Raw genomic sequence first — 12,645 nt, forward strand, 5'->3', positions numbered from 1 at the left:
GGGAGTGGGAGGAAAGGAGGGGGAGGGAGGGGTAGGAAGGGGGGGAGGAAAGAAGGGGGAGGACGGAGGGGTGAAGAAAGGAGGGGAGGGAGGAACAGGAGAGGAGGGCAGGGCAGGGCAGGGCAGGCGCGCTCCGCACCTGCAGGAAGGAGCTCCTCCGCAGTTCGGCGCAGGTGATCCTGCCAGACCAGGACCGGTTCACGGTGTAGAAGATCCGCTGGATGACCTGCGGGGGCGCCGTCAGTGCGGGGGGTGCGCAGACCCCCGGGGCCTCGCCCCGCACGGAGACCGGGAGCCGGGGAAAGGGGCGCGGCCACCCCGGAAAACCAGAGTGCCTCCAACGCCGGGCTTCCGGGCACGGCAGACACGTTCCCAGGAAACAGCCGCCTCCTCCCGGAGCTCAAGACCCCGGACCCCGCCCCGCCCCGCGCTGGAACCGCCCCCGGGCTCACCCCGGCCCCTGCTGGGGACCCACCGTGGTGATGTAGCGCGAGTGGAACTCGGACGCCTCCTTCAGGAACGACAGCCCCGGGTGCGTGTTCACCACGTCCTGCGGGTGGGAAGACATGAGGCGTGCGGTGTAGACACTGGCCCTCCCGTGAAGTGTGCGGTGTGGACACCGGGCCTCCCGTGAGGGGTGAGGCGTGTGGCGTGTGGCGTGGACGCCGGCCCTCCCGTGACGCATGAGGCGTGCGGTGTGGACACCGGCCCTCCCGTGAAGCGTGCAGTGTGGAGGCCGGCCCTCCCGTGAGGGGTGAGGCGTGTGGTGTGGACGCCGGCCCTCCTGTGACGCATGAGGCGTGCGGTGTGGACACCGGCCCTCCCGTGAGGTGTGCGGTGTGGACACCGGGCCTCCCGCGAGGTGTGCGGTGTAGACACCGGCTCCTGTGGGGGTGAGGCGTGCGGTGTGGACGCCGGCTCTCACCTGCAGGAAGGGGACCAGGTCCTCCTGCACCAGGTAGTTGCAGCCAGGGCTCATGAGCAGATGGACGAACTTAGCCGCGTCGTCGTGGCAGTTCTGCAGGATTCTGGAAGGACGAGAGGATTTTGACCCCGCAGACGCAGGGTGGAACACGGCAGGCCTGTGGCCACGCGCGGGTTTCTCCTCTCACTGTGGCAGCCGCGGGGGGCACTGTCCTGACGCCACGGGGACCCGGGGACGCCTCCGCCCTCCCGACACAGCCCCGTGCCCGGCCTGGGACTCACTTTCTCCACATGGCGACGAACTTGTGGACGGACACGGAGCCCGTGCGCTCCCCGCCGGCGCCATAGAAGAGCGGCCCCTTCCAGTAGAGGGGGCAGCCGCAGGCCTGGGGCAGAGAGGGCAGGAGAGGGCAGTCAGCGAGGCCTGCACGCCTGCGCTCTTGCTGCGCACCTGGCGCCTGACCGACGCTGCCCGGAGACCCCCTGCTGCAGAAAGACGCAGCACACTCAGCCAGGCACGTCCGGGTGCCGCAAACTCCACCTGGCTTTCGCTCCAGCCTTGGAACCCAGTCAGGAGAGCGGAGCGATGGAGTGCGGGGCACGCAGTCCCCGCGACCAGAGACCACACGCGGGCACTGTAACCAGAGGCGGCTGCGTCCCCAGTGTCTGGAAATCAAGCGGCACAGACTAAGAACCAGTATGTGCAGGAAGAAATGGCCCCGTCAGGGAGGCATGTGGTGACTCTGACAGCCACAGAAACATCTTATGGAACGTGTGGGACAGGCCTGCAGCAGCGGCCCATGGCAGGTTCACAGCCTTAAATACACAGGTGAGGAAGGAAAGTTTAAAATCAGTCAGTCATCTGCACTTGTACCTCAAAGTAACACACACAGGGCAGAGATGGAAGGCAAAATAGTCAACAATCAAGAAAATCAAAACTGATGATTTGAAAGATTTCTTAAAAATTAATTAACCCTGCTGGGGCGCGGTGGCTCAGGTCTGTCATCCCAGCAGTTTCAGAGGCCGAGGTGGGCGGATCACGAGGTCAGGAGTTCGAGACCAGCCTGGCCAAACATGGTGAAACCCTGTCTCTACTGAAAATACAAAAAATTAGCCGGATGTGGTGGCACGTGCCTGTAGTCCCAGCTACTCAGGAGGCTGAGGCAAGAGAATCGCTTGAACCTGGGAGGTGACAGAAAGAGACTCTGTCTAAAAAATAAATAAATAAATAAATCACACAGAATGCCTACAAAGCCTCACTCTCACGCGTGTGACGGGCACCCGCCTCGGCCGTCCCCCCTCACTCTCACGCGTGTGACGGGCACCCGCCTCGGCCGTCCCCCCTCACTCTCACGCGTGTGACGGGCACCCGCCTCGGCCGTCCCCCCTCACTCTCACGCGTGTGACGGGCACCCGCCTCGGCCGTCCCCCCTCACTCTCACGCGTGTGACGGGCACCCGCCTCGGCCGTCCCCCCTCACTCTCACGCGTGTGACGGGCACCCGCCTCGGCCGTCCCCCCTCACTCTCACGCGTGTGACGGGCACCCGCCTCGGCCGTCCCCCCTCACTCTCACGCGTGTGACGGGCACCCGCCTCGGCCGTCCCCCCTCACTCTCACGCGTGTGACGGGCACCCGCCTCGGCCGTCCCCCCTCACTCTCACGCGTGTGACGGGCACCCGCCTCGGCCGTCCCCCCTCACTCTCACGCGTGTGACGGGCACCCGCCTCGGCCGTCCCCCCTCACTCTCACGCGTGTGACGGGCACCCGCCTCGGCCGTCCCCCCTCACTCTCACGCGTGTGACGGGCACCCGCCTCGGCCGTCCCCCCTCACTCTCACGCGTGTGACGGGCACCCGCCTCGGCCGTCCCCCCTCACTCTCACGCGTGTGACGGGCACCCGCCTCGGCCGTCCCCCCTCACTCTCACGCGTGTGACGGGCACCCGCCTCGGCCGTCCCCCCTCACTCTCACGCGTGTGACGGGCACCCGCCTCGGCCGTCCCCCCTCACTCTCACGCGTGTGACGGGCACCCGCCTCGGCCGTCCCCCCTCACTCTCACGCGTGTGACGGGCACCCGCCTCGGCCGTCCCCCTCACTCTCACGCGTGTGACGGGCACCCGCCTCGGCCGTCCCCCTCACTCTCACGCGTGTGACGGGCACCCGCCTCGGCCGTCCCCCTCACTCTCACGCGTGGGACGGGCACCCGCCTCGGCCGCTCCGCCTCACCCTCTCGTGCCCGCAGTACCCCCTCGGCGGCTCCACGTCACACGGGTGACACGCACCTTGGCCACCAGGCCCATGTCGTCCATGGTGGCCCTCTCGTGGGGGAACCGGGCGAAGGTGCTCTCGATCTTGCTGATCACGGCATCCACGTTGAGCGAGTCCTGCGGGCGTCCTCTGGGGAAGTAGAAGGTCGGAATGCTTTGGCTCGTGGCCGGAGGCAGAGGCTCTTCTTTCCGCGTCTGAACCTGAAGAGTTACAGACAGCGCTGGGTTAGAACCTGGGAGCATCAAGCGCCTTCCCCACCCGGACAACACAAAGGGCTTCTCTGGGGCCGACGGTGCCGAGGCCGCCTGACCCCGGCTGGGAGAGGACACGCTGCAGTCCCTGTCGGGGACCACACGGGCACTGCCCTGCAGGGGCCACCTCCACCCAGGAGGCCACACGATGCTGCCGCGGACCCCACGCTGGGTGGCCGCTCTGCACCACTGAGCCCCCGCCACAGCCCGCAGGGCCCTGGGGACAAGGCGACTCACATTCGGAGAGGCACAGGCAGGGCAACCAGACAGCCAGGCGAACGGGTCGACCGCCAGGTAGATGTGGACACGCCTCGGCCCCTCACCCAGCCCCTCGCCCACACCCACGGGCTCTTGGCCCCACTCAGCATCAGCACTCCCCTCACCCGGCATATCCACAGGCCCCACAACACTCACTCAAAACTCTCCTGCTTGAATCTCTACACAACCTGAGAGGTGGACATTTGATCTCGTCGCGTGATGCTAAAACACCCCCTGAAACAGCGACTGCACTGCGTCCTCCTCCATCAACCGCCCAAGGGACGGGGCCACGTCCTCCTCCTCCAACTACCCAGGTGATGAGGCTGTGTCCTCCTCCTCCAACTACTCAGGGGACAGGCTGCATCCTGTGCCACCAGCTACCCAGGGGACGCAGCCGCGTCCTCCTCCACCAAGTGCCATGGAGGAGGGGTCCGGGGAGGAAGCCCCCATATACCAATGGACCACAGCTCAGGGCCTCTGCAGCCACAATGCTGACTGCCGGGATCACGCCAGGCCTGGGTCCAAGCTCCAGTGTCCTCACAGAGAACACAGCCCACCCTGTACTCCCACAGGACCCTCACCCCAGGTCACAAGGGCCACAGACAGCGCCCCAACTGTCCCCACCCCGCTGTCTCCACAGGACCCTCACCGCAGGTGAGACTCTGTTGTTTTTCTGTGATCCCCATCTAGGAGGAAAGAGGCCGCCTCCGGGACCTGGGGCGGAGCAGGCTTCCCGCAGCAGGCGCCGACGGAGCGCTCCTTCCGCAGAGCTTTACCTGCAGGGCACCCCCTTCCGTGTGGGCTCTCGGGCTCCCGGTTTTGGCCACATTATGATGACCTGGGCACACAAACCAACCCTCCTGCTGAAAACTGGCAAGACCCCTGGACGGCATGTTCCACAAACGTCTCCCAGACGGCACCCCCGGGCTGGCAGGAAAGAGGGACATCTCAGGCCACGGCGGCCTGGAAGGAGGAACCCAGGGAAGCCCGGGGAGCCGGAACAGGCTCTGCCCGCAGAAGGGTGGGCCCAGCGGGCTCACCCGAAATCTCTCCGTCTTGCAGGGCTCCGGGGAAGAGGAGGTAAAACCCAGGTCCTCCGGGGAAGGTGCCCTAAGTACGGCGCCCACAACACGTCACCTTCAGTGGCAAGAACTCCAAGGAAGTCCGCAGCGCGCCTCCGGCCCCAGGAAGCAAAGGGAAGTTGCAGCCGTCAGCCGGGGCTGCTCGTAGGAGGCTGGGCGGGGCGGAGTTCTCCCCCGAGAACTTATGGCGACAGCCGACTCTCCGGCAGGTTTGCAAACCAAACTTAACGTCACCAGGATGGTGCGAAACCCTCACACCGGCCGGGCACAGTGCCTCACGCCTGCAATCCTGGTGCTTTGGGAGGCTGAGGGGCGCAGGCTGCCTGAGCTGAGGAGTTCGAGACCAGTCTGGGCAACATGGCAAAACTTCGTCTCTACTAAAAAAAAAAAAAAAAATCGAAAAAGTTCGCTGGGTTTGGTGGCTCATGTCTGTCATCCCAGCTACTTGGGAGGCTGAGGCAGGAGAATCGCTTCAACCCACGAGGTGGAGCTTTGCAGTGAGCCGAGATCGCGCCGCTGCACTCCAGCCTGGGCGACAGAGGGAGGCTCTGTCTTAAAACAAAACAGAAAATTAACCGGGTGTGGTGGCGGGCACCCGTCATCCCAGCTACTTGAGGGGCTGAGGCAGGAGAGTCGCTTAAACCCGGGAGGCAGAGGGTGCGGTGAGCTGAGACCCGGCCACTGCACTCCAGCCCGGGTGACAGAGCGAGACTCCGTCTCAAAAAAAAACAAAGAGATGAACACGTAGACACGTTTAGACCAGAATGTACAGAGACGATGCGTGCCACGAACAGACATTAACAGACCATTAACGTGCCATTAACAGACACCCTGTGAGGCCAACGCTGAGGAAACGCAGCCGGGAGAAGCCTGGAGCTCCCAAAGGGAAGGTCGGAATGGCAAGGAGGGACGAGGAGCGGCAATGAGTGGGAACAGACGTTCAATTCTTAACAAAAAAAAGCTCAATACAACAACAGCGTGTCCGTGAAATGGTGACTGGATGACACTGTGCCTGTCTGTGAGTTGGAGAAAAAGATACTGTTGAATATTAGGCTTTGAAATATTTAGTTCACATTCCTTTTTTTTTTCCTTTAAAGAGACGGGGGTCTCGCTATGTGGCCCAGGCTGGTCTTGAACTCCTGGCCTCCAGCGATTCTCCGGCCTCAGCCTCCCCAGGCGCGGGGATCACAGGTGTGAGGCACCCCGTGCCCGGCCAGCCGCCGCCATCTGTGGGATAAACAGTGAGCTCGTAGAAAGCGTGTGACCCAAACGAGAGAAGAGGTGACGGAGCTGAAAAAGAGCGGGAGACAGGGACGCAGGACGAGACAGTAACAGCCCATCGCACCGACGAGCAGACGACGTGGACATCAATGAACCAGGCGTTCCGGTTACAAGACAGAGGGCCGGCTGCAGAGAGAAAACAGCATTTGCGTATACGGGAGATACAGAAGACAGAAGGACAGAGGAGATAGACGTGGCTTAGGGACCCAGAGGCTACACTTTTTTTTGAGGTGGAAAAAGAGCAGGCAGCCAGTAAAGCTGGGGTCGCTGTACTAACGTCCATGAAGTGACACAAGGGGACGGACAGACCTGGCGACGGACAGGCCAGCGCAGAACGCCGGAGAGGGCGGTCACGGGAGGACAGCATGACGCTAACTTTATCCGTGCCTGACAACGCAGCCTTGGCACCGATCAAGTAAACACCACTGGACACAAACTCAGCACGCCAGGGAAGGAAGAGAACACCCACCCTGGGCAGCGACACGGGGAAGGCCGGGACCCCCACCCTGGCCAGAGACACGGGGAAGGCCGGGACCCCCACCCTGGGCAGCGACACGGGGAAGGCCGGGACCCCCGCCCTGGCCACCAACGGGGGAAGGCCGGGACCCCACCCTGGGCAGCGACACGGGGAAGGCCGGGACCCCCGCCCTGGGCAGCGACACGGGGAAGGCCGGGACCCCCGCCCTGGGCACCAGTAGACGAGAGACGGAACAAGAAACAACGCAGCCACCGCATGCGGGCACGGGAGATTTACAAGTTTAATCTCACGGACAGAAATAGACTCAGCCCCAGCACAGCTGCAGAGCACACATTCTTTTCAACACACATGGCGCACTTGGGAACTGGCCGCCTCTGGGGCCCAGCAGCAGGTCTCAGCGGATTCTGAAGGAATCAGGGACCGCGGCCCTGCCCCGAACGTGGCCCGGGAGGCCAGGCGTCCGCGGTAAACACAGAAGGAGCAGAAACAGCTGCCTGTGCGGGGAAGAAGAATTCTAAAGTCAGCTGCCTCTTCCTTAAAACGTTCAGACAAACCACAGGGGCCTCGGGCGGCCCGGTCACCCACGGTCAATCCTCCTCAACACGTGTACTTTATAAAGCGCTCCGTAAAGCGGCCGCCACCCACAGCACGCCGATAAAGGCGACGCCCTGCCTCCCGACAAGCTATTTCTGTTGAGGGCACTGAGAAGGCAGCTCCCTGACTCATCACAATTCCAGAAGTGACAGATGTGTGTCGCCCTCCCAGAGCACACCCAAAGTTTTGCAAAACACGTGCATATACGACCGAAAACAAAGGCTGAGCCTCACACCAACACCGCCTGTTTCTGCGTGCGCTTCCTGGGTGCAGGTGAGTTCCCTGAGAACACAGGCAGGCCACGTGCAACGGCTACACGTCCTCTCGCGACACCGGCTGCGGGCGGGACCCCCGCGTGTGCAGAGGGTGCGCACAGCAGGCAGGGCGCGGTGACCAGCGCAAAGGACCCTCGCCCCAACCCCAGCAGGACCAGACAGCACGGTCAAAGCCACAGAGGAGGTGCCGGAGCAGCAGGGGGCCGGCGGAAGGCACACTCGTAGAGGCTGCGACGCACAGCCGTGTCCGCAGGAGCCCCCCACTCTGCGGCGGGAGGCGGAAGCGTGGGAGGCTGTGGGATGGGATGGACGGGTTCCGCCGAGACCCACACTCATGGATCCCAGCTGAGCCCCTCGCCCACCCAGATGGCGGCCACCCCCTGGAAGGCAGGGCCCGCTGCAAGCTCTGAGCACTCTTCTCGGCCCAGCACGCGACGCCCAGGGACGCTCCGCGAGGGCTGCTACAGCGCTGCCAGCTACACCTGCAAACCACACGCTGGACGGCTAAACACAGAGTCAAAAAGGTCGGTGTTGACACAGAGGAGCCGAGCACGGAGGCGAGACTCAGGCCCTGCGTGTGCATTTAAAAATCCCCTCTCTAGCAAAGACAGAGAACTGCTGTGGAGGGATCAACACGGAAACGCAGCAGGTCCAGGTGCCTGAGTCGGCCAGAGCTCACGGGGCTCACACGACCGCAGCTGAGCCACGGGGCCTCGACGGACGCCGAGAGACACTGGGGGCGCCCTGCACCCACACCTGCAGCCCAGGCGCTGGCACCTGCACCCACGCTGCAGCGCGGTGTGAGTCTCCACGGAGCTCGGAAGGCTGGGCTGGGGCATGTGGGGGTCATTCTGTCCACCAGCCAAGGGGAGACGGTGGATGCCGGGCACCACAGCGAGGGGAGGATCGGGCGCCCTCCCTGCGTCCACGAGCCCCCTGGTGGATACTCCTGAGCTTGGTCTTCTGTGTGGACGTTCCCACCCCGGCTTCTGTTTCCTGTGAACCCCCCTCGCTGCGGCTCCCTGCCAGGTGGGGAACCCAAGCTCTACCTTCTCCCTGCCACTGCCGAGGGGATGGCATCCCGGCCAAACCAAAGGCTGCCAGGGTTCTGGCGACCACGGGCCCTGGGAGGGGAACGGCACGTGCTCTGGCAGTGAGGCTGTCACCACGCCGAGGTCGGCTCCAACCACCGCGGGGCTGCCGTGTTGGCGACGGCGCTTTCAGCCGTGGATGGTGCTGTGCAGGGTCTGTGCGTCCGCCCGAAGGACTCCCGTGGGGATGCTGGACAGGGTCTGTGTGACCAGGACACGTGAAGAGGAGCATCTGTGCTGAACCAGTGTGTGGGGAGCGGGAGAGTCACTCCCCAGGCCGGGAGGGCCAGGCTGGGGCGGCACAGCTGTCCTGGGCTGGGAACAAGGTCTGAGCTGCCCTGCTGTTGTCCGGGGACAGAAGGGTGCAGACAGAGTGGCTCCAGCAAGAAGAGCTCGGCCAGGCAGCTGCACGGCCACGCTCCAGGTACACGCTGGGTCCTACAGTGAGAGCGTGTACCGTGTAACACGCTATCGTCACACGGGGCTCCCGGACCCACGGCGAGAGTACGTGTAGCACGCTATCGTCACACAGGCGCCTCCCGGGACCCACGGCGTGAACGCATGCTGTTCCCCTCCCAAGTCGGCGGTCCCCCGCCCCCCGCCCTGGTTTGGTTTGGCAAGGATATGCCGGTGACTTGGAAGTGGGCAGTGACAGGGAGGAGGAGGAGCCTGGGTTCACCAGCCGGGCAGGGAGCATCCGCCAGGGGTTTTGCAGGAACAGAAGCCCAGGCGGGACGTCTGCACATTCGGAAGACCAAGCTCAGAAGCACCCACCAGAGGCTCGTGGGTGCCGTCTACATTAGCCGTGGAAGGCTGTGCCTGTCACGGGACCCCTGAAACAGCACCGTGCTGCCCAGCCAGCCTGCAGCGTCCCAGGGCGGAGGCGCGGCACCCAGACGCGTCCAGTGGCTCCAACACGGATGCTCCCTGACAACCCTCCTGAGGGTGTGTCCAACCGGGGGAACCTGACAGAGCCCACGTTCATGCGGGGAGTGAAAGCAGCCAGGAAACGCCCCCTTCTCTCCCAACACCGCCCCCACAAATACCCCAAAATAAGCCTGTAATTCCTCCACCACCCCTCAGACAACACGCATTTCACACGATGTCTGTCCTCACTCCCGAAAAACGTGGAAACCGATTTTCCGTAAAATGAAGCAAACTTCTGTAAACAGAATATTTTCATGGTTTCCCAAAAAGCGACTTGTTAAAAATAAACAGTCCTGCTGAAACAACGCAGACTCTGGTGAAGGGGCTCTGCCTCCTGGAGGTNGACGGCGCTTTCAGCCGTGGATGGTGCTGTGCAGGGTCTGTGCGTCCGCCCGAAGGACTCCCGTGGGGATGCTGGACAGGGTCTGTGTGACCAGGACACGTGAAGAGGAGCATCTGTGCTGAACCAGTGTGTGGGGAGCGGGAGAGTCACTCCCCAGGCCGGGAGGGCCAGGCTGGGGCGGCACAGCTGTCCTGGGCTGGGAACAAGGTCTGAGCTGCCCTGCTGTTGTCCGGGGACAGAAGGGTGCAGACAGAGTGGCTCCAGCAAGAAGAGCTCGGCCAGGCAGCTGCACGGCCACGCTCCAGGTACACGCTGGGTCCTACAGTGAGAGCGTGTACCGTGTAACACGCTATCGTCACACGGGGCTCCCGGACCCACGGCGAGAGTACGTGTAGCACGCTATCGTCACACAGGCGCCTCCCGGGACCCACGGCGTGAACGCATGCTGTTCCCCTCCCAAGTCGGCGGTCCCCGCCCCCCGCCCTGGTTTGGTTTGGCAAGGATATGCCGGTGACTTGGAAGTGGGCAGTGACAGGGAGGAGGAGGAGCCTGGGTTCACCAGCCGGGCAGGGAGCATCCGCCAGGGGTTTTGCAGGAACAGAAGCCCAGGCGGGACGTCTGCACATTCGGAAGACCAAGCTCAGAAGCACCCACCAGAGGCTCGTGGGTGCCGTCTACATTAGCCGTGGAAGGCTGTGCCTGTCACGGGACCCCTGAAACAGCACCGTGCTGCCCAGCCAGCCTGCAGCGTCCCAGGGCGGAGGCGCGGCACCCAGACGCGTCCAGTGGCTCCAACACGGATGCTCCCTGACAACCCTCCTGAGGGTGTGTCCAACCGGGGAACCTGACAGAGCCCACGTTCATGCGGGGAGTGAAAGCAGCCAGGAAACGCCCCTTCTCTCCCAACACCGCCCCACAAATACCCCAAAATAAGCCTGTAATTCCTCCACCACCCCTCAGACAACACGCATTTCACACGATGTCTGTCCTCACTCCCGAAAACGTGGAAACCGATTTTCCGTAAAATGAAGCAAACTTCTGTAAACAGAATATTTTCATGGTTTCCCAAAAGCGACTTGTTAAAAATAAACAGTCCTGCTGAAACAACGCAGACTCTGGTGAAGGGGCTCTGCCTCCTGGAGGTGGACACACAGGTGCATCCTCCCCGCAGCCCCCCGCAGGAGAGCCAGGGCCCCGCTGCAGGGCAGAAGAGCTTCTTCATCCAGCCACGTGTGAGCTCATCACCTAACTGACTCTGCAACCAGCAGACACACACCTCCCACCGCCTAAAGCAAATACTGCACGAGGCTGATCTCACTCTTAGGGTCTGCAGGTTAAGAGCATTTTAAAGAAACCAGCCTCGCCCTTATCCACTTACAGGCAAAATGTCAAAACCTGGAAGACAGAGGTCAGACAAAAACTCTGAAGGCGTGTAAAAGCTGATGTGATCCGAGAGAAAAAATTTCAATTAAAATATCAACAGCAAGTGGGTCTCCCTCCCCCTTCGAGCAGGACGCTTCGGTTCAAGTTGAGGTTTAGGCCACTAGTTCCAGACTCCTGGAACTGAGTGTGAAAAGCGGGTCTGATGGATCACTTGGGTGTGAGAGCGCCCGCCACGCACACCCTGCCTGGATGAGATTCGGATCAGATTCGACCACAGCCACACCCTAAGTTCTGAAATTATATCGGGGCTGTCACGGGAAGACTCTTACACGTTTAAACCACCAGGTACGCGTAAAACTAACTTCCACAATACACACGGGGCACAGACAGAAATGTTGCTTCCCTGAGCACTAAAGAGAACTGAGATTAAATTTCAAAGCCGGCTGCGGCAGACGCTCACGCCCCTAATCCCAGATCCAGGTGGGTGGATCACCTGAGGTCAAGAGTTCAAGACTGGCCTGGCCAACAGGGTGAAACCCCCGTCTCTACCAGAAACGCAAAAATTAGCTGGGCCTGGTGGCGCACGCCTGTCCTCCCAGCTATTCGGGAGGCTGAGGCAGGAGAATCACTGGAACCCACGAGGTGGAGGCTGCTGTGAGCCGAGACAGCGCCGCTGCACTCCAGCCTGGGCAGCAGAGAGACAGCGTCTCCATATAAATAAATAATAAATAAAACTAAAAACAAATAAATTCCAAATCCCGCAAGTGACTGCGTAAAAGCACGCTGCATAAATAGTACGGTATGTGAGTGATATCTCCACCGACTCTTTTGAACCAGCTAGCCAGGGGGAAGGAATGCTGCGTATTGCCATCACGCCGGGAAAGTGTCACCCGCCCGCCGCCTTGACAAAGGGGGAAGGAGTTTCCCGAGGTTTATGACCAGCAGTGCAAGGTGTTATTTAAATTAAAAAACTCTGTCTGCAGCGAACCCTCCCAGGCACTGACGGTTCTCACGCAGCCCGCCCTTGGTGGATCCCAGCAAGGCGCGCACTCACAGCCCAAACTCCCGGGAGAGCAGCGGCGGGGCTCTTTCCAAAGCCCGGGTTTCCTAACGAGCTTGGCACAGCCTCCCAAGGAGCCGCACCCGGTTTCCGGCGGCGTGCGGCCCGAGCGGGTCCCCCGCGCCCGCATCTGGTCCTGAACATCTGGCGTTCGGGCCCCGCCACGGGACAGCGGGTGCACGGCCGGCAGCGGCGAGGGGGGTCCGCGCGGGGCCGGGGAGGCCTCGCCCGGTGTGGGGCACCGCGGGGCTGACCTGCTGGAAGGCCTTCAGCCGCTTCTTGAAGCGCGAGGGCAGCACGAAGTCGCAGCCGCGGGCCAGCGAGGCCAGCTCCTGGCGCAGGTCGGGGTCCTGGCGCAGCGAGCGCTCCCGGAGCCGCATGCCGTCGGCGCGCAGGGCTCTCCGCGGGCCGGGCCGGGCGCTGCGCTCGCG

At 62.7% G+C, this 12,645-nt stretch overlaps 1 protein-coding gene across 1 annotated transcript in view; it reads right to left on the minus strand.

Annotated features, from left to right (window-relative positions):
• The window catches only part of PPP2R3B (protein phosphatase 2 regulatory subunit B''beta), a 23,367-nt gene extending 10,728 nt beyond the window's left edge, over positions 1-12,639 (minus strand). Inside the window, 6 exon segments of the mRNA XM_017886739.1 lie at positions 140-226; positions 476-550; positions 926-1,028; positions 1,207-1,310; positions 3,206-3,391; positions 12,469-12,639. Coding sequence (XP_017742228.1) covers positions 140-226; positions 476-550; positions 926-1,028; positions 1,207-1,310; positions 3,206-3,391; positions 12,469-12,594 — 681 coding nt within the window. The 5' untranslated portion in view covers positions 12,595-12,639.
• Between the last annotated feature and the right edge of the window lie 6 nt (positions 12,640-12,645).

This window comes from Rhinopithecus bieti, unplaced genomic scaffold (genome assembly GCF_001698545.2).
Source record: "Rhinopithecus bieti isolate Rb0 unplaced genomic scaffold, ASM169854v2 scaffold_16378, whole genome shotgun sequence".
Lineage (NCBI taxonomy): Eukaryota > Metazoa > Chordata > Mammalia > Primates > Cercopithecidae > Rhinopithecus > Rhinopithecus bieti.